This window comes from Coptis chinensis, chromosome 2, assembly GCF_015680905.1.
Source record: "Coptis chinensis isolate HL-2020 chromosome 2, ASM1568090v1, whole genome shotgun sequence".
Classification (NCBI taxonomy): Eukaryota; Viridiplantae; Streptophyta; class Magnoliopsida; order Ranunculales; family Ranunculaceae; genus Coptis; species Coptis chinensis.
Window position 1 is genome coordinate 57,509,445 of NC_141457.1, and position 26,807 is coordinate 57,536,251.

At 38.0% G+C, this 26,807-nt stretch overlaps 1 protein-coding gene across 2 annotated transcripts; it reads left to right on the forward strand.

Moving 5' to 3' along the window:
• Positions 1 to 402: 402 nt before the first annotated feature.
• Positions 403 to 14,394, forward strand: LOC147516801 (zinc finger protein BRUTUS-like At1g18910). Of its 2 annotated transcripts, none has more exons than XM_086589269.1 (12): positions 403 to 690; positions 778 to 996; positions 1,722 to 1,916; positions 2,016 to 2,365; positions 2,528 to 2,762; positions 9,277 to 9,442; positions 9,534 to 11,121; positions 11,990 to 12,202; positions 12,301 to 12,438; positions 13,008 to 13,302; positions 13,730 to 13,801; positions 13,952 to 14,394. In XM_086589269.1, exons 1-12 carry the CDS (start codon positions 484 to 486, stop codon positions 14,051 to 14,053), a joined length of 3,780 nt encoding a protein of 1,259 aa, XP_086445395.1. In that variant the 5' UTR covers positions 403 to 483; the 3' UTR covers positions 14,054 to 14,394. The 2 variants fall into 2 exon arrangements, with proteins under 2 accessions (XP_086445395.1, XP_086445396.1); XM_086589270.1 differs by having other exon boundaries at positions 415 to 690; positions 2,666 to 2,762.
• Positions 14,395 to 26,807: the final 12,413 nt, after the last annotated feature.

The following is a 26,807-nucleotide window of genomic DNA, read 5'->3' on the forward strand; positions in this document are numbered from 1 at the left end:
CATGAGATTGTACCATTGTAAAGCTCACTTCTCAGAGAAAAACAGCATATACTCGCATCATCACTACAAAATCTGAATACGTATTCTTGTACACATTGACAAAATACCAAAACCACGTGTCCACAAGAAGCCAACTCGTGCCAGGCCCAAGCATAACACACACCCAATGCCAAAGTTGACCCAACTCACGTGATGACAATAAACAGGTCGGCATGAAAAAAGCCCATCACTAAAGAAATCTTCCAACACACGCGCCAAACCAACTTTTAAAAAAAAAAACAAAAACAACTCGTTAGTTATAACGTCTACATCAAGATCGTGCAAGAAAACAAAAGAATCTTATATAATAAATTTTTATTTAAAATAATAGATTTGTTCAACGAACTAAGTTTTCATTACAACAACAAGAGATAGATAGAGAGAGAGAGAGATGGTTGAGAGTTTTTTTGCTCATCATCTCCAAAATGTGATTTGGAGAAGGAAATGGTGGGAAGTTTATTGGATGCACCAATACTTCTTTTTGTTTCATTTCACAAAGCTTTTCATGCTGAGCTGGGTGAAATATATCGGTATATTTCTTCTGATAGTTTCGATGTTTCTTCGACTGGGCATGGGGAGATTCTTGATATCAGAAATCGGTTTGAGTTTCTTAAACTTGTTTATAGGTATCATTGTGCTGCTGAAGATGAGGTCAGTAGTTTTTAAACGTTGTGCAAAATTGAATGATTATAACTTTGGTGATATATGACAAATTTACTCAATATTATGTGTCTGCAGATTGTCTTTCGGGCACTGGATGTGCATGTCAGTAACGTTGCCTGCACATATTCTCTTGAACACAGAGGCATAGATGACCTCTTTGACTCTGTTTTTCAGTGTTTGATTCTTCTATTGGACAATGACGGAAATTCTTCCATGCATTATCAAGAACTTGTTTACACTACTGCTACTCTTCAGGCAACAATTTCTCAGCATATGCTCAAAGAAGAAGAGCAGGTAAACTGTCCTTTCATATTATCTTAGATGGACAATGGTGTACCATGTTGAGGAGACTATACTATGCTATTATAAAGTCATTTCTGATTTTAAGAACAGAAATGACTGGAATGTGCTCATCAAGGTAGTGATATTATTATAAACATTACATTGATTAGGGTCCGTATCGAGCACTATTCAAAACTTACTTGCAGTAGTTATGGTGGACTTTAATCATTTAGAGGCCGATAGTAGAAATTTCCTTGGATGTTGATGTTAGATATAATCATATTAAACTTTGTACATATACAGAAAAGAACTTTTGTAGAAATACAAACTTATTAATCATATCAAAAGTTATTATGAAAACAGAAAATTGTGGCCCCTTAGATAAAAGTTCAATATTGGAGACGGTTTTTTGCATGGTTAGACATTTTCAATGAGATGATTTTTTGTGAGGATGATCTCTATGATGAGGAGATCATATCCACAAAATCTCATCTCTTAATTCAGTTTTAAATGTGTAAAAACGTGGGCATAAGAAAATGTGGCTACTTGGTTAATAAATACTAAATCAGCTATTTGGTTCTCTCCTTATCAGTTACTTTAAAGTTTAAACTTTTAGTTTCAAACAAAATAAAAAGTAAAAGTAGAAGAAAAAAGAGAGAGTTGCAGATGCATTATTCATTCGTATTAAGGACAGAGAGGTATGCCAGTATAACTAGAATAATAGTATTTGTGTGCAGGTCTTTCCATTACTGGTGCAGCAATTTTCTTTCAAAGAGCAGGCTTCGCTTGTTTGGCAGTTCTTTTGTAGTGTGCCTATCATTCTGTTGGAAAACATTCTGCCTTGGATGACGTCTTATCTTCCTAAAGATGAACAGGCTGATGTTTTGCATTGTATTAAAGAAGTTGTTCCAAAAGAGGAGCTATTGCAAGGGGTAGAATTTTAGCCTGTATTTTTATTTTTACTAAATTTTTTATTTCAATATTTTAAACCATTCACAACGTAATTTGAACAATGGAACTTATCTACGAAGGTGTTGGAATCCTGGCTTGGTCGCCAGACTTCTCTGATTGGACTTAGTTCCACACAGAATAAAGCAGCTATGAGTTCTGATGAGTCATTCTATTTGAAGAAGTTTCAGAAAATATACTCTTGGGCGAGTTCAGACAAGAAAAATTGCATTCAAGGAGAACTAGACAGCCTACATGATATTGCGAAATATCATCCTGTTGATACTCTTCATCTTTGGCATGCTTCCGCCCAAAAGGACTTTAAGGGAGTTCTGGAGGATCTGTATGAAATAAGCAACTCCGAGGTTTTCTCAAACTTAGCCTCTGTTGGTGGCCAAATTAAGTTTCTTATTGACGTTCTCATATTATACAGGTATCACTATGGTTTCTCAATTGTCACTTTCTCTAGACACCCTACTAACAGAGTTCTAGTCAAGTAGTATCAAGATCTTGTTAAATTTTTCTTATTTACTGCTATTTCTCTATTTTTTATTTGTTTGGGTTGTATCCTGAATGAGGATGATCTTGTGAACAGTGATGCCTTGGAGAATGTCTTCTTTTCAGTATTAAAAGGATTTTCCGATTGCTGTTTATCTTTCTCTCATAAGCAGTTCCTAAATGGATGTCACATTGAAGGTCTCTTAGGTTTACTTCAAAGTGTTAATGTCCACAGTGGGACATCTTTGAGCAAGCTTGTGGAAATGCTGTGCCAGCAATTGGAAGCACTCCTGGAAGGAATTTGCAAACACTTTGTTTTTCAAGAGTTAGAGGTAAACTGTTACTGTAAAATTGCTATTTAGTATGGGGCTGACTAAATTTTTAACATCAACGTGGCATTTCTCAACAAAAAATATGTTGATACACTATCAGAAAACAGACGATTTTCAGGTGGTTTTGATGTTTGGGGAACGTTAGGGGTTGTTTCAAACCCTATCAGGAGAAAGAAAACACTGAGATGAAATTCTCCGACAAACAACTCATCAGTCTCAATTAAACTGATAAAAATAGTATTAATAAAATTTGAGTTTAGGAGATTTGTATCTGACATTGCTGAATGAACAACCATATTCACATTTTAGGTGTTTGAAAATGTTTGTATCTGCAGCTTTATAGTAGTCTAACACGAACAGACATGCCTTTGCCATTTTTACATGTGTATAGGGCGGTACCCATGACCCAACCCTGCTCACTTTTATGGGCTTGTGTGATCTCATCTCAAATCACACTGGTTTAACCGTGGGTTTAAGGTTGAATCCATGATGTTTGGGTTTGATACTGTTGGGAGATTTCACTAGAAAGTCACACCTCAATCTAGCTACTTTCTATCCCAAATGATTTCAACTTGGAGATCACACCAAGGAAATCACCCACCCAAGACTTTGGTAGTTATCACAACAACCTCAACAAAGCAAAACCACTACAATATCATCACAATTCATAGCAACAATAATAATGGAAGTAACAATGCAAAGAGACACAGAGATTTAGGTGGTTCGGTAAATGTTACCTACATCCACACACAAGAGCCGAAGTTTCCTTTATAACAAAGATTGGAGAGTTTACAAGAGATCAAGAATCAATAAGAAGAGGCCTCACTCAAACCCTAGCTCAACAGAGCTCCCACAATACCCTAGAAATGAATCTCTCAAAGTTGTTCTTCAAAACCCTAATCTATTTTCTTTATATATGTGTACATAGACAAAGGGGAAGATAAATGGGCTTGGGCCGCATTGAGCTTGGCGCTGGCGCTTATAGGTGAAAGCGGCGCTTCTTCAATAGAGCTTGAGCGAGTCCGCCCTTAGGTGAAGCCGAAGCCTTCTTCAACGATCATGAGCATGGCGAAAGGCTTATAGATGGCCGCCCTCTTCATCGAAACCGGGTGGAGTGTGGTATCGCGGACACCGGAGCAAAGCTCGACGGTTCCAACAAACCCAACAATCTCCCACTTGGAACCTTCGAGATTCTTCATGCATATCACATCTCAATTGTAACAACTCAATCCAAATCCAAAAAACTAAAGAAACACTCGGCTCATTCATCATGGTCTTCAAGCAAGAAGACCCACCGAAGTTGAACACAACTTCAACTTCTCAGTAGGCACGGCCTTGGTCAACATATCCGCCGGATTCTCACTCCCTTGGATCTTCTCAAGTGCCAAGACCTCATCCTCCAACAGAGATCGGATAAAATGATACCGGAGACCAATGTGCTTGGTCCTAGAATGAAAGGCGGAATTCTTGGCAAGATGTATAGCACTCGACCGCCACCGCGGTAACACACTTCTTCTTTCTTGCTTCATCCCAAGCTCTTCCATCAATCCCTCAGTAACGGATCATCTCTTTGCTTGCCTCAGAACGGCCACATACTCGCCTTCGTGGTAGACAAAGCAACAATCTTCAGAATCGAAAATCCAACTTCACCGCAGTAGCACCCCATCAGAAAGACATAACCGGTGAGTGCTTCTTCACGATCTACCTCACCTGCAAAGTCGGCATCCACATACCCTTGCAAGTTCACAACACCCCTTCCATAACATAGGCATTTCTCTGTAGTACCTCTCAGATATCTCAATATCCACTTCACGGCTTCCCAATGTTGCTTGCCAGGATTAGACATAAATCTACTGACAGCTCCCACTGCTGGGCTATATCCGGACGTGTGCAAACCATGGCATACATAAGACTTCCAATGGCAGAGGCGTATGGTACCTTAGCCATGAAGTTTCTTTCCTCAACAGTCTTGGGAGAGTGTTCCTTGGACAACTTGAAGTGGACTGCCAAAGGTGTGCAAACCGGTTTCGCGACTACCCATACCGAACCTCTTCAATACCTTCTCAATATACTCACCTGAGACAACTCGAATACCTTTACGCTTTATCTCTTCGATCCTCTCATCCCTAGAATCTGTTTCTTTCACACCCAAATCCTTCATAGAGAACTCACTTGCTAACTTCTCTTTTCAATCTCCCAATTTCGACATATCGGAACTCGCTACTAACATATCATCAACATATAGCAACGGGATGATGTAGGCCGAGTCGAACCTCTTGAAGTAGCAACAATGGTCGGTCCACAGACTTATAGTAGCCATTTCCTTGCATGAAGTTATCAAACTTCCCTACACAACGCCTAGGGGGCTTGTTTCAAACCATACAAGCTCTTTTCGAGCCCACGCATACCATATTCTCTTTACCCTTCTTGATGAAACCCTCGTTGTTTGCATATAAATTTCCTCAACTAGGTCACCATGGAGGAAGGCGGTTTTAACATCCAACCGCCAAGATACAAATCTTCCACTGCAACAATACTCAACACCGACCCGAATAGTATTCGGTTTCACCACCGGAGAGAATATCTCTCAGTGAAGTCAACGCTTTTTTCTGGCGAAAGCCCTTGACTACTAGCCTCGCTTTGTATCTCTTGGAACCATCATGTTCCTCTTTGACTCTAAACACCCATTTGTTCGTAGAGCCTTCTTGCCCACGGGTAGTTTGGCTAACTCCCACGTGCCACAAAGAGATGAGGGACTTCATCTCATCTTGCATAGCAAGCTCCCACTTGCTTGCATCACTCACCTCCAATGCTTCATCATAGCATTGAGGCTCATCACCATCGATGAAGTAGCAAGTAATTCACATAGGTGGAGGGCGGATATCTCGAACTTCGGTACATGTGGCTGGATGTCTTCCTTGGGGCACGAGGTGGAGATGGACTTCGGTGGTGTAGTATCCTCATTATTCTCTCGAGTCACTACTATCGTCATCCTCCCCGACCGTGGGGCTCCCACTATACCACGACTTACATCAAAGTCTTCCAACTCAACATACTCTGTGCGCTCTCAGTACCCGATTCCTTGGTTTGTGCTTCATTTCGTCCCTCAGACATCACCTTCTCATTAAACACAACATCTCTACTACGAATGATTTTCCCGATTTTGATCATCCCAAAAAGATACCCAAAATCATCACCGCCATAGCCATGAAGGTGCACTTTAGTGACTTAGCATCAAGCTTGCTTCTAGCTTGGTCACTAATGTGGACATAGGACACACAACCAAACACCTTCAAATGAGAAAGGTTCACATCCTTCCCGCCCACACTTCCTCCGGAATCTTAAAATCCAAAGGCACCGATGGTCCTCTATTGATCGTAAGCTGGCCATTGCTAACACTTTCTGCCCCGAATCGCCAGGGCAAACCTCGCTAGTGTACGATACACCTAGCTCTCTCTGTCGATGTTCTATTCATCCGCTCTGCAACCCCATTCTCACGAGGTGTCCCCGCAAAGTCTTTTCCATCTTGATGCCATTGTCGAAGACCGCGATTTCTTCTTAAAACCCTGAATCCTCATACTCTCCACCGTTGTCGGATCTCGCCTTCTTTACTTTCAAGCTTGTCTCATTCTCAACCATGGCCTTCCAAGTCTTGAACACTTCAAATACTTCCGACTTGTGTCTCAAGAAATAGACCACACTTTCCTAGTATGGTCATCAATGAAAGTCACAAAATATGACTTTCCGCCAAGTGAAGAGACATTAGGCCCCCGACATCCTGTATGTATCAACTCAAGCCTTCTAGCTTTGAGTCCCACCCATTCTCACGAAAACTCACCCGCTTACGCTTTCCAAATACACAGTTCTCCGCGAAGTCAATTTCACCGATCGTAACTTTGGGAGTTTACCGTAAGAGTGAAGGATTTTCATTCCTTTCTCACTCATGTGACCAAGTCTGCGGTGCCAAACATTCGGATCCTTCTTTGCCATGTGCCCGCGGCAATCGACTCACAACCATGTGCGTCATGTAGAGAGTACCATCTTTCTTACCATTTGCAACAATCAATGAACCGCCCGAGACCTTCCAAGTATCACCAAGAAAGATCAGAACAAATCCTTCACTTGCCAATTGCCCCACGAAATCAAATTCTTCCTCAACCGAACATGTCCGACGTCCCTCAATAACCATGACGAGCCATTCATCTTGATATGCACATCACCCTTTGCCGACAATGTCACAAGGTTGGTCATCACCGAAAAGACCGTTCCAAGGTCACCTTCGGTGTAGTTCTCGGAACTCTCGATGTGAGGTAGCATGGAAAGATCGCGCCGAATCAAGTACCCAAGACTCCTTCTTGTGCTCCATCGAACATATCAAAGCGTCATCTACCATCTCAACAACATTAGCTTCTTGATTCTTTTTCTTGTTCTTATTAATGTTGTTGTTGTTTCTTGGTGCCGGCAATTGGGGCTATAGTGGCCGGCTACCACAATTATAGCACACCACTTCACTCATGTCTCGAGGTTTTGTGTTCAACGCTTTGCAATTGGGAGGCTTGAGATTTCGATCTCCCCACCACTTCTTCTTACTACGACTCTGTTTGACTTTCTTCCCCTACTTTCGATTGCTCAATGCCGACCACGAAGTTGATCCCGGAATTTGACGGACAATCCCCGTCTCGGATTTCCTCGCTTAGTACCATACTAACAACGTGCTCAAACTTCAACTTGGTCATTCCCTGCGAGCCAGCCACTAATAGCCGCCATAGTCGCATTCCAACTTGGAGGCAATTGTCCAAGTATCGCCAAAGCTAGCACCTCATCACTAAATGTAATCTCAACCGACTCCAATTGGTCCTTAGTTTGGTTGAATTCATTTAGGTGATCCTTGAAGGAGGTCCCTTCCAACATTTTCATACTAAATAGCTTGGTGATCAAATAGACTTTATTTCATGGCGAGGGTTGTTCATACATCGTAGTAAGTGCCTCCACCATAGAGACTTAGCCGCCTTCTCCGATGCCTTAATATTGAAGGCTACCGACTTCGAAAGACTCAATCGGATTGTGGCCAAGGCCTTTCTATCTTGCAAATCCCATTTATCTTGCGGAATCTCATCGGGCTTCTCACATATCAATGTTTCCATCAAATCCTTTTGATAGAGAACATCCTCAATTTGCATCTTCCAATAGCCAAGTTTGTTCCACAAACTTCTATCTTGTAGCTTTCCTTTTCGGTCGCCATGACTCCCATCGAACCAAAACAACGGTGGAGAACTTCTCGAGGAATTTCTTCAAACACCTAGCTCTCTCTCAGGCTAAAGGTGGAGTCTTTCCTCACACACCTTGTTCCAATGATTCAAAACCGTGCTCCGATACCACTTGTTGGGAGATTTCACTAGAAAGTCACACCTCAATCTAGCTACTTTCTATCCCAAATGATTTCAACTTGGAGATCACACCAAGGAAATCACCCACCCAAGACTTTGGTAGTTATCACAACAACCTCAACAAAGCAAAACCACTACAATATCATCACAATTCATAGCAACAATAATAATGGAAGTAACAATGCAAAGAGACACAGAGATTTAGGTGGTTCGGTAAATGTTACCTACATCCACACACAAGAGCCGAGTTTCCTTTATAACAAAGATTGGAGAGTTTACAAGAGATCAAGAATCAATAAGAAGAGGCCTCACTCAAACCCTAGCTCAACAGAGCTCCCACAATACCCTAGAAATGAATCTCTCAAAGTTGTTCTTCAAAACCCTAATCTATTTTCTTTATATATGTGTACATAGACAAAGGGGAAGATAAATGGGCTTGGGCCGCAATTCTGGAGCTTGGAGCTGGCGGCGCCTATAGGTAGGTGAGCGCCTTCAATAGAGCTTGAGCGAGTCCGCCCTTAGGTGGCCTGAGCGTGCCGCCTTCTTCTTCAACGATCATGAGGCCTGCCCCTCTTCATTCATCGTAACCCGGGGTGAGTGTGGTATGCGGACACCGGAGCAAAGCTCGACGGTTCCAACAAACCCAACAGATACCCACCGATATACAAAGTTAGGCAAATAGCCAATGCTAGAATATCGCTTTGAAGTTCATGAAATATAAGAATAGTTCATAGGAACCCTATTGGTTTTTTATATGGCCCTGTATTTATATTTTTGGAATGTGCAAAAAACTTTATCAAGTTCACTTTCCCAGCAAAGTGGATAGGGATCCTTAACTACAATACAACCTCCCGCGGTGAAGAGAGTGTGCCGCGACATATATTTTATAACAATACATGTTGTGTTGCATTCATACTACTGCACAACATTCTCTTTAATTGTGCGGATTTAAGGGATTACGACTTTAGCATTGGAGCCCCTCTTCCCTATCCTTGTGCTGATTTTTGTATTGTTCTTTATTGTCTACGCGGCTCTTCAAAATAAGGATCCTCACTGTGTATGTTCTAGTAGCTTGCACTTACATACTTATATCATCGTCAGCTGACCTCATATCTACCTCTTTCCAGGTTCTCCCGCTTATTCGTAAGCACTGCAGTTATGAAATGCAGCAGAAGTTGCTATATATGAGTCTTCATATGATGCCTCTTGGCTTACTAAAATATGCGATAACATGGTTTCTGTCACATTTAAATGAGGATGAATTGAAGATTCTTTATCGCATAAGGCTGGCAGGTTCGCCTTTTCCTAGTTCAATGCTTAAATTGCTTTGCATCAATCATTAGCTTAATGTAACTGAATCTCTTTCACTCTTTTTTTTTACCAGGATCTGAGTTGGACATGTCCTTTCCATCTCTTTTGCACAAGTGGGTCAGCTTTACGTTTTCAGGTAAAACATCCCATGAGATGTTCAAAAAAGAGTTGCTGGAAACGTTTACGAATAAAAGCTATTACGTACCCAAAAACAAGACAGAGGAGAGAACAGGATTTATAGATTTAGATCTTCGACGCTGCAAAAGAATTCTCCACAGACAAGAGAAGCCAAACTCTGTTGGTAAGGCCACGAAAGGTGCTTTGGGTACTTCATTACAGAACAATAAAGAGAAGGACATTAGGTTATACTCCAGTGAGATAAGTCTACAGATACATTTCCCTCATTCTTTAGAAAAGTTATCTCCCATCTTCAAGAATGTTACTGGCGAGGGGAATGCTGGATCCAGTCTTAATCCAGAATTCAAACCGATAGACTATATATTTCTTTTTCACAAAGCCCTGACAAATGATCTAAATTACCTTGTCCATGAATCAACCAAGATTGCTGAAAATTTTGCTCTACTAGAGGATTTTCGTCAGCGCTTTCATCTTCTACGGTTTTTATATGAAATCCATAGTGATAACGAAGATAAATTTGCATTTCCAGCTCTGGAAGCCAAAGGAAAATACCAAAACATTTCTCTGTCATACACAATTGATCACAAAATAGAAGTAGAACATTTCAACCAAATCTCAGCCATTCTCGACAAAATTTCAAATTTGCATGTATCTCTCCCTTCTGAAAAGTCTGTTGTTGTGGATGCTACAACTGGTCAGAGACTGCTGAAGTACCAACGTTTATGTATGAAGCTCCATGGAAAATGCAAAACGATGTGTGTTACACTTGGGCATCATTTTCAGCGTGAAGAAGTTGAACTTTGGCCCTTATTTATAGAATGCTTCTCGGATGAGGAGCAAAACAAGATAATTGGAAGTTTACTTGGAAACACAAGAGCTGAAGTTCTTCAACAAATGATACCCTGGCTTATGGCTTCCTTATCACCCACAGAGAGAAGTGCTATGATGTCATTATGGCGCAAGGCTACCCAAAATACAATGTTTGATGAATGGTTAGCAGAATGGTTAGCAGAATGGTGGGAAGGTATGAGCACTCACAATATAAGCATTGTAGCAGAGGAGCCAGATATCCTTCCTTTGCAAAGTGTAGATCCATTAGAAATTATTGCTACCTATCTGGATAAGAAAGATTATCATGATTTAGATGGAAGTGAACTTAGCAGTAAAAGATTGACGTTTCAATCACAAGAATCTTTTGGTGCTGATTTTGAAATTTCTGGAGACAGTGATGGAGATGATAAAATGAAAAATTTGCTTGCGGATGTGGATACTAATCAATGTTCGGAGTTGACTGAACTTCAAAGTGATAATCACAAGCAAAATATTCAGAAAGTAGTGAGTGTCACAGAACCGGTCTACAGACCAGGTGAACATTTATCCACTTCTCAGAAATTTAAGCATCTGGAGGAGCGCATTTTGGGAATGAGTCAGGAAGATCTTGAGGCTGCAATAAGAAGAGTACATCGTGATGCTACTTTAGATCTTCAGAAGAAGTCATTTATCACCCAGAGTCTTCTTACAAGGTTGATATTAACTGTCTTCTTTTTGTTAATCTTTTTTATATTTCTTTTTGACTTCATATTTGAGTTTGATATGAATGATCCCTGTATAGGGAAGAGCTATACAGAAATGATTTTATACAAAACTTTCATGTTCACCATTAGACATTATCACATGAAATAAACTGTTTTAAAACTTATATCCCTACTAAAAGTTAGTTATACAGTAAATATTGATGGACAATCCACATGGCTTGGAATCTAGCACGTTTACACAAAAATGAAAGTGTTAGAATCAGTTAATTTTCTGGGAAACGTGAGATGATCTTATCGAGTAATCAGCCCTAGTTTACTGATAATACTGTATGTGCATGAGAGTTGTATAAAAGCACACACATCACATTCATTTCCCATATGTACATTACATTCGTTAAAAACCAGGATAAAGAAGAATTTCGTGCTTCCCCTGAAGCAAGTTATAGTAGGATTTCAAGTGGTTTGACGTTATGCCAAAGATTCTCAGCATGTTGGTAGGATGTATGTTTGGACACGGTAACTGGAAGTGGAAGACTGAGCCCTAACTATCGGAGGCCCTAAGTCATAACATGGATCTGTTCCTAGCAAAGCTCGACTTATAATCATATGCTTCTGAAGTACCTATTAATCTGACTTCTTTCCCTTCCAAACATCCAAAGAAAATCGATCTATAGGAATAATTTGGTTGATCATATAGACCTGGAGAGGATCAAAACTTTCTCCATTCACTCACTTGTGCCAATTATCAATTGATAAATGGGCTTCCTAAGTTCCCTCTTCCTCTTCTACTAAATTTGTACACATTACATACTAATTATGAACGAGGGGAAGTGACAGAAGCTTTTTTATGTCTCAGCCGATGGACGGTTACCCAGCAGAAGCCTCATCAGGAAGTAATATTGTCAAGCAATGATGGAGAAATTCCTGGACAATTTCCATCTTATAGGGATCCATTAACCTTTGGTTGTAAACACTATAAGAGAAACTGCAAGGTTCTTGCTGCTTGCTGTATGCAGTTATTTACATGCAGATATTGTCATGATGACACAGCTGATCATGCCATGGATAGGTAAGTGGAATCTAGCTGCTTTTTTATGCCATCTCTATGCTTTATTCTGGTAGTTCCCCCTCTTCATTTTAGTGTCTTTGGATCCAATATATATACAGGAAATCTACTATCAAGATGATGTGCATGAAATGTTTGAAAGTTCAACCTGTTGGTGCTACATGCTCCACCATTTCTTGCAATGGTTTCTCCATGGCAAAATTTTTCTGTATCATCTGCAGGCTGTATGACGATGAAAGGTACGGTCCTGAATCAGCCTGTTTCTAGTTACCGTTGAAGTGGTTATGCGTTACCCTAATTATCAATAGGACAGAGAAGGCACTGGCATAACTCCATAACTTCATCTGTCTTCTTGTTTCTGCACGTATAGATGTGTATCCTCGGTGGTGGGATGGAGAATCTAATATTGTTTTGTTGCTTAACCTACATTTACCACGAAATGCATTTATCAAGTGATTGAAACAGTTGAATGTTGAGTTCATCAACATTAATTTTCATTAATATCTCTGTATACAATACCATGTGCTGGAAAGATCCTTTCAACGTGCGTTAGTCAATTTTGTCTTTCTTTCAGAGTATAATGTATGATTATGACTTCTTAAGTCACAAAGTGTGGATCCTACACTTTTTACTGTCATCATTCGGAAGTTTATAACTTTATATTCATTTAATCTTATTATCCATGAGTTATCTTTGTACTGTCCAATATTTGTATTGGCTAAGGAGTGTTCTAAGTTCAAGTATTATGCTATTGTGTACTTATGTTTGAAGTGGATTTGCTAGTACTAATATTGAGGTTGTTGAACAGGGATATATACCACTGCCCTTATTGCAACCTCTGTCGAGTTGGAAAAGGATTAGGCGTTGACTACTTTCATTGCATGAACTGTAATGCTTGTATGTCGATGTCACTAGCAGCACATATCTGCAGAGAAAAATGTTTTGAGTCGAACTGCCCAATCTGCCATGAATACATCTTCACATCAAGCTCTCCAGTGAAGTGCCTTCCATGTGGACATTTGATGCACTCAACATGTTTCCAGGACCACACCTGCATGCATTATACATGTCCAATTTGTAGCAAGTCGCTTGGGGACATGCAGGTCAGTTGTCTGCTTTGTTTCATGAATTTCCACATTTCATATGTATATCGTTTTGATAATTTCCCAGATTACTGTGTATGTAATATTGCTACCAGAGCTGTCTTGTATGGGGGTTGGAGACGACGCCAAGGAATTTTTTATTTTGTTTTTCTGTTTGATTTTACTTTTTGAGGGTCGAAGGCTCAAAGGAGGGAACAAGGGTTATTTCTCTAATTTTATATTTAAAGTATCATTTTCTCATGGTTTTTATTTGGGGTGTATATATCAATTTAGAAAAAACAAAAAGAAATATCACTATTAATTCCCTATTGTCTTTGTAAGAAAAACTTTTTCCTTCCTAAGTTGCAGGTTGTTTGCTTTTTCTCTCTCTGTATATGCTAGTTTCCCTATCTAAAGACAGGCGTAAATGGCTGTCATGATTTGCCAGGTATATTTTAGGATGCTTGATGCTTTGTTGGCCGAGGAGAAATCTCCGGAAGAATATTTTGGCCAGACTCAGGTTTTCCCCCTTCCCCTCTTTAATTTTTTAATTTTTAATTTTTTTTTATGTCAGTGAAAATTTATTAAGCTTAATTGAGTCCGCAACAGTTTACTTATTGTTCTACATTATCTTAAATTAGTCTGACTGGATTAAAAATGGGTCGTACAGGTGATACTGTGTAACGACTGCGAGAAGAGAGGTGTTGCTCCTTTCCATTGGCTATACCACAAATGTTCCAACTGTGGTTCTTACAACACCAGGCTTCTTTGAGCAGAGTGGCAAGTGTATATAAGTGACTCTCTCAAGCAACTAATTTGATGATTTTGTAGACCATTTAGGGTCCGGTGTAGTGACTTTCTCAAATTCATTGAGATAGCTAAGTTGCTGTTAGTGCTAACATCTTGCTTTTAGTTTTGTTTAATGCAAATGCCTTTTAGCTGTAATCATTATTACTAATTTCATCCTGAATTTTGATCTACATGTACTTGTGAATATATTTTCTCGAACTACAATTCAGAGATTGGGTAATGAGATTTTAGATCTGTGTACTCATTTGTGCTCTGAAACTTATGCATGCAATTCCTAATATATGCATTGTAACTATACCTCGATCTTACTGTTTTAAGGTACTGTTTTATAGTTATTGGTATGGTTATTGTGATTAGTTGTTTCCTCCTTGACATATCTGGCTTTTGAGGAGTATTGGCTAGTTATTAGCATTTGTTATCACAGCCAAGCCTCTGTCCAAGTTTGAATCTGGGCACAGCCGCACAGGCGACCTAGAAGCTAGGTAAGAGGATCTTTAGGAGTGATATTTTCCTAGTATCAAAACACCAAATTTTTTCATTTTCAGGAGAGTCACATGTTGATGAAAACATAAAAAAAACACCAAACCAAACACCAAATCGGCCAAAATTTGGTTCCAGCTTTGGTACTGTATCAAATATCTTACGTGGTTTTGGCAAAACCGCGCGGTTTTTCCAACACCGCATGGGCTTGGGCTGCTAATTGAGCTTCTATGGCGCGGTTTTGACAACACCGCGCGGTTTTTCCAAAACTGCGTGCTCTCAACGGCAAAAAACGGCTATATCTTTCTAACATTATAAATTGAAACACTCACACAATAGACACTCACTTATTTTCTCTACTCTCTACTCTTAAAACAACAATGGCTAGTGAAGAACCAAAAGCAAAATCTAGAGGGGCTTCATGGATAAGAAGAAGATGTTGCTCTCACCAATAGTTGGCTACAAATTAGTCAAGATGGTGTAGTAGGAAATGAGCAAAAGTCAAACGATTTTTGGAGTAGGATTCTAAATGCATTTCATTAAAATTTAGGAAAAATGACCGAACGCAACTTGACGGGCATGAAACACCGTTGGACTTTCATTCAAGCTAATATCAACAAGTTCTATGCTATTCTTTCTAAGATTCAAGCATCTCCTTCAAGTAGCTATAATAACAATATGATTGTAAGTATTTACTTTTTATTTGTTATTTTGATTCACAAATACATTTTTCAATTCTAATTTAGTTTTTTCTTAATTGGTAGGTTGAGAAAGCAATAAGTGCATATGGGATGCATAATGGGGTTTGGAAGTAGATGCAATGCTATAATATGGTGAAAGACTCACCCAAATGGAAGAGGCTACAGTTGAGAAATGATTTGCGACCCGCCAAAAAGTCGAAGTCAAACAGTGGAGAAGGAGGTTCATCAGTTCCAATATCAACTGCGACAACTCAACCAATGGATTATGATCCACACCAAGTTGATGGGCTTGAGGATAGGCCTGTTGGAAAGAAAGAAGAAAAGAGAAGAAGGCAGAAAGAGAAAGAAGAAGGTGATTCTAAAATGGAGGAATCCGCTATGAAACTTGATGATTTTCTGGGGGAACTTTCTAAAACCACCAAAGAAAACTATAACTTGGAAGCTCAAAGACAATTGAAGAAAGATGAGATGGAATCCGAAAAACTTCAACTGAAGAAAAATACGTTGGATTGGAAGCTCCAAATCCAAGAAGAAAAACTTCAACTGAAGAAAGATGCGCTCCGAGTTCGAGAAGATGAAAATGATGCGAAAATACTAGGAATGAAATTAGAAGGATTACCTGAAGATGAGCGTGAAATTTGGCAACTCAAAAGGGCATAAATTTTACAAAAAAATGAAGAATCGACTTGGCAATATCACTGATAGTAGTCAAAGTAGTGCATAGTCTTAAATTTGAGTTTGTATGTCTTTTAATTTGAGTTTGTATGTCTTTTAACTTATGTATTTTAATTTATGACGTACTTTAATTTGAGTTTGTATTTTGATTTTAATTAGAATATACTTTAATTGAATATTTTCTTTTAATTTGATACTTTTTATCATTCTAAAAAAAATTAGGCAGAGTCTACTTTGTATTTTCAAAATTCTCATATACACAAATCCTTTCATAAAACCACAAATACACAGAAATAAACTTGGAACACAAGTACATAGAAATTGAAACGATAAATAAACACAAAGTCCAAATGAAGTGCAAATAGAAATAGAAATCAAGTCTGACCACGCCGCCCATACCTACTCCACAAATGCTCGACCAAGTCATTCTTCAATCTATCATGAACAACTTTTGAACAAACCCTCTCGACGCCAGATGCCCAACGAGATAGAACAAAGTGACGTTGATCTTCAAATGCACCTTCTCTACATGGCACTTCATACTCAGGAATATGCTGCGGGATATCCATTTCGCGTTCATCTTCCACAATCATATTGTGTAAAATGATGCAAGCTCTCATAACAGTAGCCATGGTCTCCAAATACCATAACTTGCACGGATTGGCTAAAATAGCCCAACACGACTTCAATATACCAAACACTTGCTCTATGTCTTTTCTAGCAGCTTCTTGCTTCTTTGCAAAATATTTGTCTTGTGCAACAGTCATTTTAGCAATAGTTTGAATCAAGGTGGCATAATTAGGATAAATACCGTCAGCCAAGTAATAGCCCATATCATAATGACGACCATTCACAGTGTAGTTACAAGGAATAGCTTCATCATTGACTATATCATCAAATATTGGTGAGCGGTCAAGCACATTAAGATCATTGCGAGAACCCGCCATTCTAAAAAAATCATGACAAATCCACGTGTCACAAGAAGCAATCGCCTCCAAAATCACTGTTGGTTTATGTACATGGCCAGTGTGAGACCCTTGCCACGCGGATGGGCAATTCTTCCATTGCCAGTGCATGCAATCAATGCTTCCTAGCATTCCAGGCCATCAGTGTTCCTCAGACTCTTCAATCAAACACTGAATATCGGTAGCATTTGGTTTGCGCAACCTAAGGGGAAACCGACAACAATTAAAGAAAAGGGCAATACTGCTATTGACCCTTATGCTAAATATAGGGGAAAACCCCCGTTTCCCTAGAGACTAACTATGCTAAAGAAGGATGATTATTTTGACAAGATTAGGGAAGTTTTCAAAAATTTAACTATAAATCTACCTTTCCTCGATGCCATAAAACGTCTTCCAAAATACGCTAAGTTTCTTAAAGACACTACAAAGAGGAAAACAAATATACCTAAAGAAGCTTTCTTAATAGAACAGTTTCCCTCTTTATCTTAGCATAACAGAATCATTAAGTACAAGGACACTAGTCGTCCCACTGTACAATGCACCTTAGGCAAAACTTTCACCACAACTGCTCTTCTAGATCTAGGGGCGAGTGTTAACTTTCCCCCATTTTACCTTTATAAACAACTAGACATACATTATCTAAAACTGACTAAAATGACTTTGCAGTTAGCCGGTCGTTCGATTAAGTATCCTAAGGGCATAGTTGAAAATATTCTTGTTAAAGTACAAGACTTCTATTATCTAGCTGATTTTGTCATTCTAGACACAGAAGTCACCCTTGACTCTGTTACTATCATCTTAGGGCGTCATTTCTTGGCAACTGCGAATGCCCTCATTAGTTGCTGCGATAGTTCGATGTCTATTTCCTTTGGAAATCTTGCTGTTGAGGTAAATATTTTTACAATAATGCAACATACACCAGACACGACTATAGATGGCGAAATTAGCATGATAGAGAGCCTCACTCAAGATTATTTTAATAAAACTTTTCCAGATAATCAGATGCACCAATTTCTTTTCTTTGGTAGTATTGAGGATTCTTACATCCAAGAAGTGATAGGGTTATATACTAAAAGCATTACTTTTGTATTAACTCTAATTCTTAATTTTTTGAATGAGAATTATATGGGCAAATGTTATGCATATTATATATGTTATTAGTTATATGTGTGTGTCTAATACTTTATGTTGTAGATGATATGGTGTGTGGTGACACACAGAAGATTATATTATCAGTGCCTTATAAAGTATAAGTAAACGTTCACAACCTAGATGGATTTGGACAAACCATTGGTATGGTTGTAGTATAATCTGATATTAGTCTATTTTGACTACATGATTATACTAGTATACTTTGTGTGTATTGAACAGTACCAAGTGAGGTTGTTTCTCTTTATATTGACTATATAAGAAAACAAACACCTCTGTTATTATGGATGCTTGTCCTCTTAATCCGGATATAATAACGGGCACTTACGTGCATTGTACATTGCTTTAAATCATCAATGAGTGAGATTCATTTGTGAATCAACAAACTCGATGGATTGGGTAATGACATTGTATGTAAGGTGTGTTGTTGATTATAGAAGGAATCCGTGACCCGTAGGAAGTCGGGTTGATGATGTCCCCTTGAAGAGCTCATAAGGATTGTCATGTAAACCCTACAGGTGGATTTAATCTGACATGATAATGAGGCTGAGTGGTACTACTCAAGGACATAAGAAGTTGATTAATGTAGTTGTCAGTAACTTGACTTATTCAGTAGGCATTCGATATCTTAACACGGGGAGATCAACAAGCATATAATATGGAGCCCATAAACGTAATACACGTAATTTGGGATTAGGGCGGTAGTGTAACAATGGCCTTTAGTGGAATAAGCCATTTGTTGACGGACTTGGGCCGTGTGTTCTGGGCGAACATGGGAAGCCCATGCCCATCAGGAGACCTAACCCTAATTTCTCCTCATGGTCCCTGTTGTAGCCTATATAAAGAAACCCTTCTTTCCTGGCCAAATACTGAGTGATTGCTTAAGAACAATTAGTCCCAAAATTCGGTCAAGAGAGAAAGAAGGGGCTGGTAGATCGTTGCCCACACAACGTGCATTCCAAGGATAGGAATACAATAGAAGATCAAGAGGTTGCCGATTCGTAGAGTTTGGATTCTCAGAGATATCACATCTGTTCAAAAGTATGATTCCAAATCAAAATCGTGAACACCCTTATTCCGCTGCGCATGGGTTTTCACGGTTTGTAAACCATTACATGTAACCATAACGGCTCCTACAACATCATCACCTCGAAACCTATCATTGTCACCATGAAATCTCGATATGTGTATAATAAATAATATACTATACAATTGTACAGAGTATAGCGAAAGTAGTATCAGTGAAGAATATAATTCTAATAAAAAATTTATTGTTTCTAGTGATACCGACATGTCGAATGAAGGTATCGAGTCTGAAGATAGAACCAGCTCGACATCACAAAGGATTGAAACTGGTGAACTAGCATGGCGCCCAACGTATCTTGTTGATGGCCTAGCATGCCATCCTTTCGAGACTGTGATCTCAGAATCAGAGTGTGAAATTATGGAGGACAACAGCATATGGAGTGGTGGTTTGAATCCTCACTTCCCAAAAAGACCCAACTTAGCATTAGTTAGAGCTGCATATCAGATACCTGATGCTGTCACTCTTCAACACTATGCTGGATGTAGGAAAGGTACCAAATGCCAAAGTGGTGATGCCCAGTCAATCATCATCATTGTTGGGCAAGTAGCTGATGGTTTGCGACTCCCTTTGACTGACCTCGATCGAGAGGCACTGAACCATTTGACCATCTCTCCTGGCCAAGGCACGAGCAATTTTTGGAGATTGATGTACATTTGTAACTACTATAATGTGCATCTTGAACCCGATATGTGGAGATCCCAAAAAATCCGGCTTATAGACATTCAGACCCATTATACCTTTATCAAACATACTAAAAAAACCAAAAATGGTTTAACTGAGCCTAGTGGTTATTTTTGATAGGGTTATATACTAAAAACATTACTTTTATAATAACTCTAATTCTTTATATTTTGAATGAGAATCATATGGGCAAATGTTATACATATTATATATGTTATTAGTTATATGCATGTGTCTAATACTTTATGTTGTAGATGATATGGTGTGGTGACACCACGATGAAGATCATATCATCAGTATCTTATAAAGTATAAGTAATCGTTCACAATCTAGATGGATTTGGACAAACCATTGGTACAGTTGTAGTATAATCTGGTATTAGTCTATCTTGACTATAGGATTACACTAGTACACTTTGTGTGTATTGAACAGGACCAAATGAGGCTGTTTCTCTTTATACTAACTATATAAGAGAACAAACGCCTTTGTTATTATGGATGCTTGCCCTCTTAATCCGGATATAATAATGGGCACTTATGTACATTGTACATTGCTTTAAATCATCAATGAATGAGATTCATTTGTGAAACAACAAACTCGATGGATTGGGTAATGACATTTATTGTAAGGTGTGCTGTTGATTATAGAAGGAATCTGTGTCCCACAAGAAGTTGGGCTGATGATGTCCCCTTGAGGAGCTCATAAGGATTGTCATGTAAACCCTGTAGGTGGATTTGACCCGACATGACAATGTGGTTGAGTGGTACTACTCAAGGACATAAAAAGTTGATTAATGTAGTTGTCAGTAACTTGACTTAATCAACGGGCATTCGATATCTTAAACACGAGGAGATTAACGAGCATATAATATGGAGCCCATAAATGCTGAAATGTAATTTGGGATTAGGGCAGTAGTGTAACAATGGCCTTTAGTGGAATAAGCCATTTGTTGACAGACTTGGGCCATGTGTTCTGGGCGAACATGGGAAGCCCAAGCCCATCAGGAGGCCCAACCCTAATTTCTCCTCATGGTCCCTGTTGTAGCCTATAAAAAGAAACCACTTTCTCTGGCCATTTTTTACACTTAGCTCTCAAGGTTTTACTCAAGCAAAAACAGATCCAAAAATTCAGTTCTAAGGTTGTGAGAGAGAGAGAGAGGCTAAGAGAGAAAGAAGAGGTTGGAAGATCATTGCCCACACAACGTTCACTCTGTGCATAGGAATACAACAGAAGATCAAAAGGTTGTTGATTTCATAGCTATTGGATTCTCAGAGATATCAAGAAACTGATCTAAAAGGTAAATTTTTCAATCCAAAATCGTGGGAACCATTAATTCTGCTGTGCATGGTTTTCACGGTTTGTAGAAATTTACATTCTAAAATAACGGTTCCTATAACTTTTATCCTAAGAAATGAAGCAACTGATAGGGTATCATAAGAGTGAATCGAGATAGTGACTTTAGATGGCCACTCTATCCTCTCATCATATCTGGTCAATGGGAGTCATCCGCATCTATCGCTATTCCTTCCTTGGTTAATTGTGTTTTTAATCTTAGAGGTAAGTTAACTATGACCACATCTCTAAAGAAAAAAAAAATTCGACACTCCATCTCGGACCTTTTATCTGACTGGCCTACCTTTGTGCTATTGTTTCAGTACTAAGACCTGCCACTACAAGAGGTTGTGGAGAGTCTACTAGAATAGTAGACCTTCTGAAAGGCACTAATGAAGAAATAACTGCTAGAACTGGTGCTGATCAATATGGAAACCCTACCTCGAATGTCGTCTTACAAGATGTCGACAATTATGTTGCTCCCTTATATACTTTAAAGAGTAATGTGCTTAGAGGTCAAGATCCTTCACTTCCCCAAATTGTTGTACCTTCCCAAGCTGCTCCATGTTCATTACAACCTTGTTCTTATGAAAAAGGATTTAGAAAAACTTTTGATTCTTTTGAATTGCTTGATAACACTCCTCGATGTTATTTTGATTATATGATTAATGGTTTTATTATGACTAAAGATCTTTTTCCCAAAATCAAACAAGAAGTTCCAGATTTCTATAATTATCCACTTTTGCAAGATGTGTTTGATCACCATTGCTTATTGTACACATATATAACATCTCTCATTCCTCGTGGCCAAGATAAATCAACTAGCAAGTTTCTAAACTCAAAAAAATCAACATGAGGTAGTTGCTCCCAGGTCCTAGCTCCAACTTCTCCCAAAGAAAAACATGTCGATACTGGCCCTCATCAAAAGAAAAGAACATAACCTTGTACCACTGAAGTGTTACCAAGTACTAAATCATCTAAGACTACGAAAACTACCACTTCTTTTGCACCTGCTTCTGTGCCATTGAAATCTTTAGTTGTTCCAGCCACTGTTGATACCACTGATCTATCTGTAATACAGCGGTCGGGTTTGTTATTTCATTCGCATTTTAATAAAATTGCAAAACATTATTTATAAGCAAAACTAATCTGATCACGTGAATTTGTGAAAGTGAATTTAGGTGAGAAAATGATAGAAATAAAATAACATAGACTTTGATTTTGGAGATAGAAAATCCGTTTAAGCGAATCGTATCTCCATTAAAAGAGGTAGTCTCGATTTTTTATCCCTAATAACGACTCTTCATCTCTGAACGAGCGTTATTAGCGTGTGGAATCGATTAAGAACCCCATATATGGGTGGACTTACTCGGTTCCTAATCGTTATAATTATTGAAACACCGTCCCTAACGGATATAATCCTCACTCAGGCAGAGTTTCTGCTCCAAGATCACAAAAACTAAAGTGTTATTCTAATTGACAGAAAATAAAACTAACTTAAAAAATAGAAATTAAATTCTTCATTACACTAGAAAAACAGTAAACTACTCTACTCCTATGATTGAATGCTAATCATTCAATGAGAAAAACTAAAACTAGACCCTTCTATTTATAGTTTTTTTTTACGGTTTAGATTCAATCCATCTAATCTAAATCTAACGGTTACAAATAAAATATAATATCCCAGGGAATATTCTAGAAATATTCTAGAGAATATTCTAGAAATATTCTCTGGAATAGTAATGGGCTTGGACTAAATAGTAATAGACTTTAACTTTATCTTCATATTCTAAACTGTACGACCATTTTTTACAAGCTAGATACCTTTACGTAGAGTTTTATGCGCTGATCATTTTAGCTAGTCAAATGCTTGAATCAGAGTTAGGAGACGGAATATATCACTGTTTGAAGTTTTCTCCTGACTTTTGGGCTGATTTAGGTCAGTTTGAGTGTTTGATCAAGTTTTTTTATCCGAAAAATCTCTTCTTTAGTTGGCTTAGGGACTCAAGTTTGGATTCTTCAACTTGTTTCATGGTTCTCTGAGTCCATGAGCTTTGGTCGCAGTTTGGAGCTTTAAATGAGCTGATACTGAAGATTTCAAGTCCAAACTTTATTCGGCTGTATTTCTTGCTAAAATGCAAGTTTTGTGCGTATTTTATCATTGTCTATTGAAACCTGTGAAAACATGAAAATATAATTAATTTACATTTATTAAACACATAATTGTCCCAAATGTAATGTCTCTATGGGGTTTAAAACATAGTTTTTGGTACTTATCAACCACCCCCAAACAACACTTTACTTGTCTTCAAGCACAGAAGAGACTAAAACAGATAAGTGACCAAAAATGTGTAGTCCTAAGCTAATTCTCGTTTCGCAGAGTGCAATTGTATTGACCGTATGCAACAAGGCCTTAAACCACTAGGAATTCCCTAGTGGACGAGTTTTAGCCTCGTGAGAGTTTTCCAGAGAAGATACCCACAAACTTCACCTATACTATAACGACTCAGTAACAAAGGCTTGTTCCATAAATTAGATATTAGATATCTATTCATCTCACTAGTGGGGAATGATGATTAATTCCTTTGAAACCTACGTTAATAAATGTACAATAATCAAAACATATACATATGAATATGCATGTAGTGAACTTTACAATGAAATGTACAAGCAGGTTCATTTCTGGATCCTTCGGAGAGCGTCTTTAAGTAGGTTTTCATAGGTATGTGTCGAAACACAAATTATCTCATATTTTTCACTCAAGTTTTGCTTACTCCAATGTGCAGTGGGCACACATTTCCTCACATTCTCAATGGCGTCTAAGGAAGCTGAGGTCGATCAATCACGTCTACCACTGACTATCACACTAACCTATCCTAATTGAGCTAGATGACTTTTATTAGGTATTATGGGGCTTAGGAAGTGGTTTAGAAGGAATGTAAGGGATAACACAATAATGAGTTAGAGAAAATATGGTTTTCAAATAATTACTGGAGAAAATTTAGTTTTAACACAGCTAAAACTGTCCCATACTTCGCCCTTTTTGGCTTTTCTACTCCATTTGATTTTATTTTTGGAGTTTATAACTTTGATTTTTTTTCTTTCATGGAATTTACTTTATCTTGGTTTTGACACAGCTAATTGGATTCATCAATCGACGCCAACTGATAGAACGAATTTTTGTATTTGTATAGGTCTTTCTCTTCTATTTTCTGCTTTTCATCCTATTTCTGAAACTCATAAGATATGGATATGGGTAAGGAAATAATGGTTGAAAAATAAAATGTCTAATATAAAGGCTCAACGGGGAAAACTAGGGGAAATATTTTTTTTTGGGTTTGTATATTTTTTATTTAGCTATATCGGTCTAAAGAATGCTTAAATTCTCGCATAGGATATGATATGATGATCAAGTAAGTGGACGTGTGATTTCTTTCTACTTGGAATTGCTTCATCCTTAGGTCATTACTCAGATACACTTATGTTGAGGCTTTTTGGCTAGATTCTCATTGGATTTGGAAATTAAGTATTATAGCCGTAGGTCCTAGAAACTTACTGCTACGTACAGTCATTGACACTCATTGCATGAATATTCATGAAAAGATGTAAAAAATATTGCGTACGTATTAACATAAATTTCTAAGAACCAATTCTAATTCTAATGCTAATGTGAGATGTCTAGACAATTTTCATCACATAAAAGGAAACAAATACCTTTATTACTAAATACGACCAACTATTTTTTTTTTTATTTTTTTTATTTTTTTTTTAGAAAGAAAGAAAAATAAATAACCTAAAAGTGCCTAATTTTTGCAAAATATTTCTCTCCCACCCCCCAAACAGATGGATGCTTTGTCATCAGAGTATCAAGAGAGAGAGAGAAAGAAATTACCTGAGAAACGTGAGCAAAAATTCGGCTGAAAAAATTACAGCATGCAACAATAAAATTGAAAATAGGAAACCAATCAAAGAAAATAACCAAAATACACACATATATAGACATAATAATTTAGGTCGTTTATAGTTAGATTCCTAAGACTTTTATCAAGCATAAGGGTTTATAGAAACCCTTGACATTCTCACACAAATGGTGGAATGATTTAGTGAATACAGATTATTTGCTAATATGTTGAACAAATAAACTCACGTCGTTGATAAACATTACCCTACCACCCATCAGGTACTAAATTAGAATACACGAGTTATTTGGCCGAAGGAACTGATGCTTACAACTATCTCTCCAAATAGAAGGGTGCGGTTATCTTATTGTGGCATTACTTGAATGCAACAAAAAATGAGTCGTTTAAAGTCAGATACTCAAGACTTTATGTTGGATCCTTTTACGTCAGATTCCCTTAGACTATGCACACCCCCAAACAGGATGAAACTGGAGTGTCATGTTTCTCGATCAACTATAAGGTAATAGTTGAAAGATATAGGGGTTTAGCGAGTACCCCAAAAAAAAAATGGTATTTTTACACACCCGTGTCGAGATAGAAAATGAAAATGCATAAAAAAATTGTCCTTCATGAAGCTTAGATATGCAAAATAGGACAACTAGCATTTTAAAGATGTTCAGTTGAAAGATTGTTCTCAACTATGGAAATGATTGAATTGTCTCTTGTATGCAGGGTAGAGATTCGTTACTCTTAGGTTGGTCTACATTTTGATTTACCTCATGGTAGAATTTTTTTTCATGTAGTAGATTCTCTAAAAGTATGTTTCAGGTACCCGATATGAAAACATGTGTTTAAAGTTGATCATGTTTGCAAAATTATTAAGCATTCATAAAATTTGAATTCTAATCATGCTTGCTAATCATAAGTTCTAAACATGCATTAACGTTAAATCACGATTCTAAACATGCTATCATATCATTTCCAAAAAGCTAAGATTGATTTTTGTTCAAGTAAGCTAATCATGCTTGGAAATTGAATATAACCCTTTGACAGGAGATTCAAGGGAGAGATAAAAGAAAACGTACCTTCTCAAGTTGTGCTTACACGCACTTGGGGTCGAAGATGACTTAAGTGGTCATTGACATGTTGACAGTTCGGGGGGTCAATGCCACTCACCTGTTATTCAAAAAATTATTACATACATATAGAAGCCCACAAACCAAGCCGAAATGGAGAACAAGGCCAATAAGTTACAATTTGGGCCTTCTTGGGCTTTGATTGATTACACGAATATAAAAATACTTACATAAGTAAAAAAATCCAACTAAATATTTAACACTTAATTTATTAACTTATTAATTAAGATTTTTATTTTTATTTTTTTTAAGTGAAAATTTTATTAATACTGATAACGAATTTTACAAATAAGCAGGACAAGCGTGCAACAATCCGTGTGCTTTCGGCACAATCAAGCGTGGGAGTAGGCATTAGGGGCAGTCCCCAAGTCATTTAGTCCAAAGTCCTTTCGATTGTGAGGCGTAAGTCCTAAACGCACACACACAAAATTATTATTTAATTATTATTTACTTATTATTATTTATTATTTTACAGTGGTATGTGCGCACATCCCTCGGGCAGCTTGCACTCAACTCATTACATTCAACAATCTAACAGTTGGAGTAATTGCTTAGGTTAGGTGGGAGCACATCAATCTCACTAAACACAGAGTTAATACTCATAACAAGTC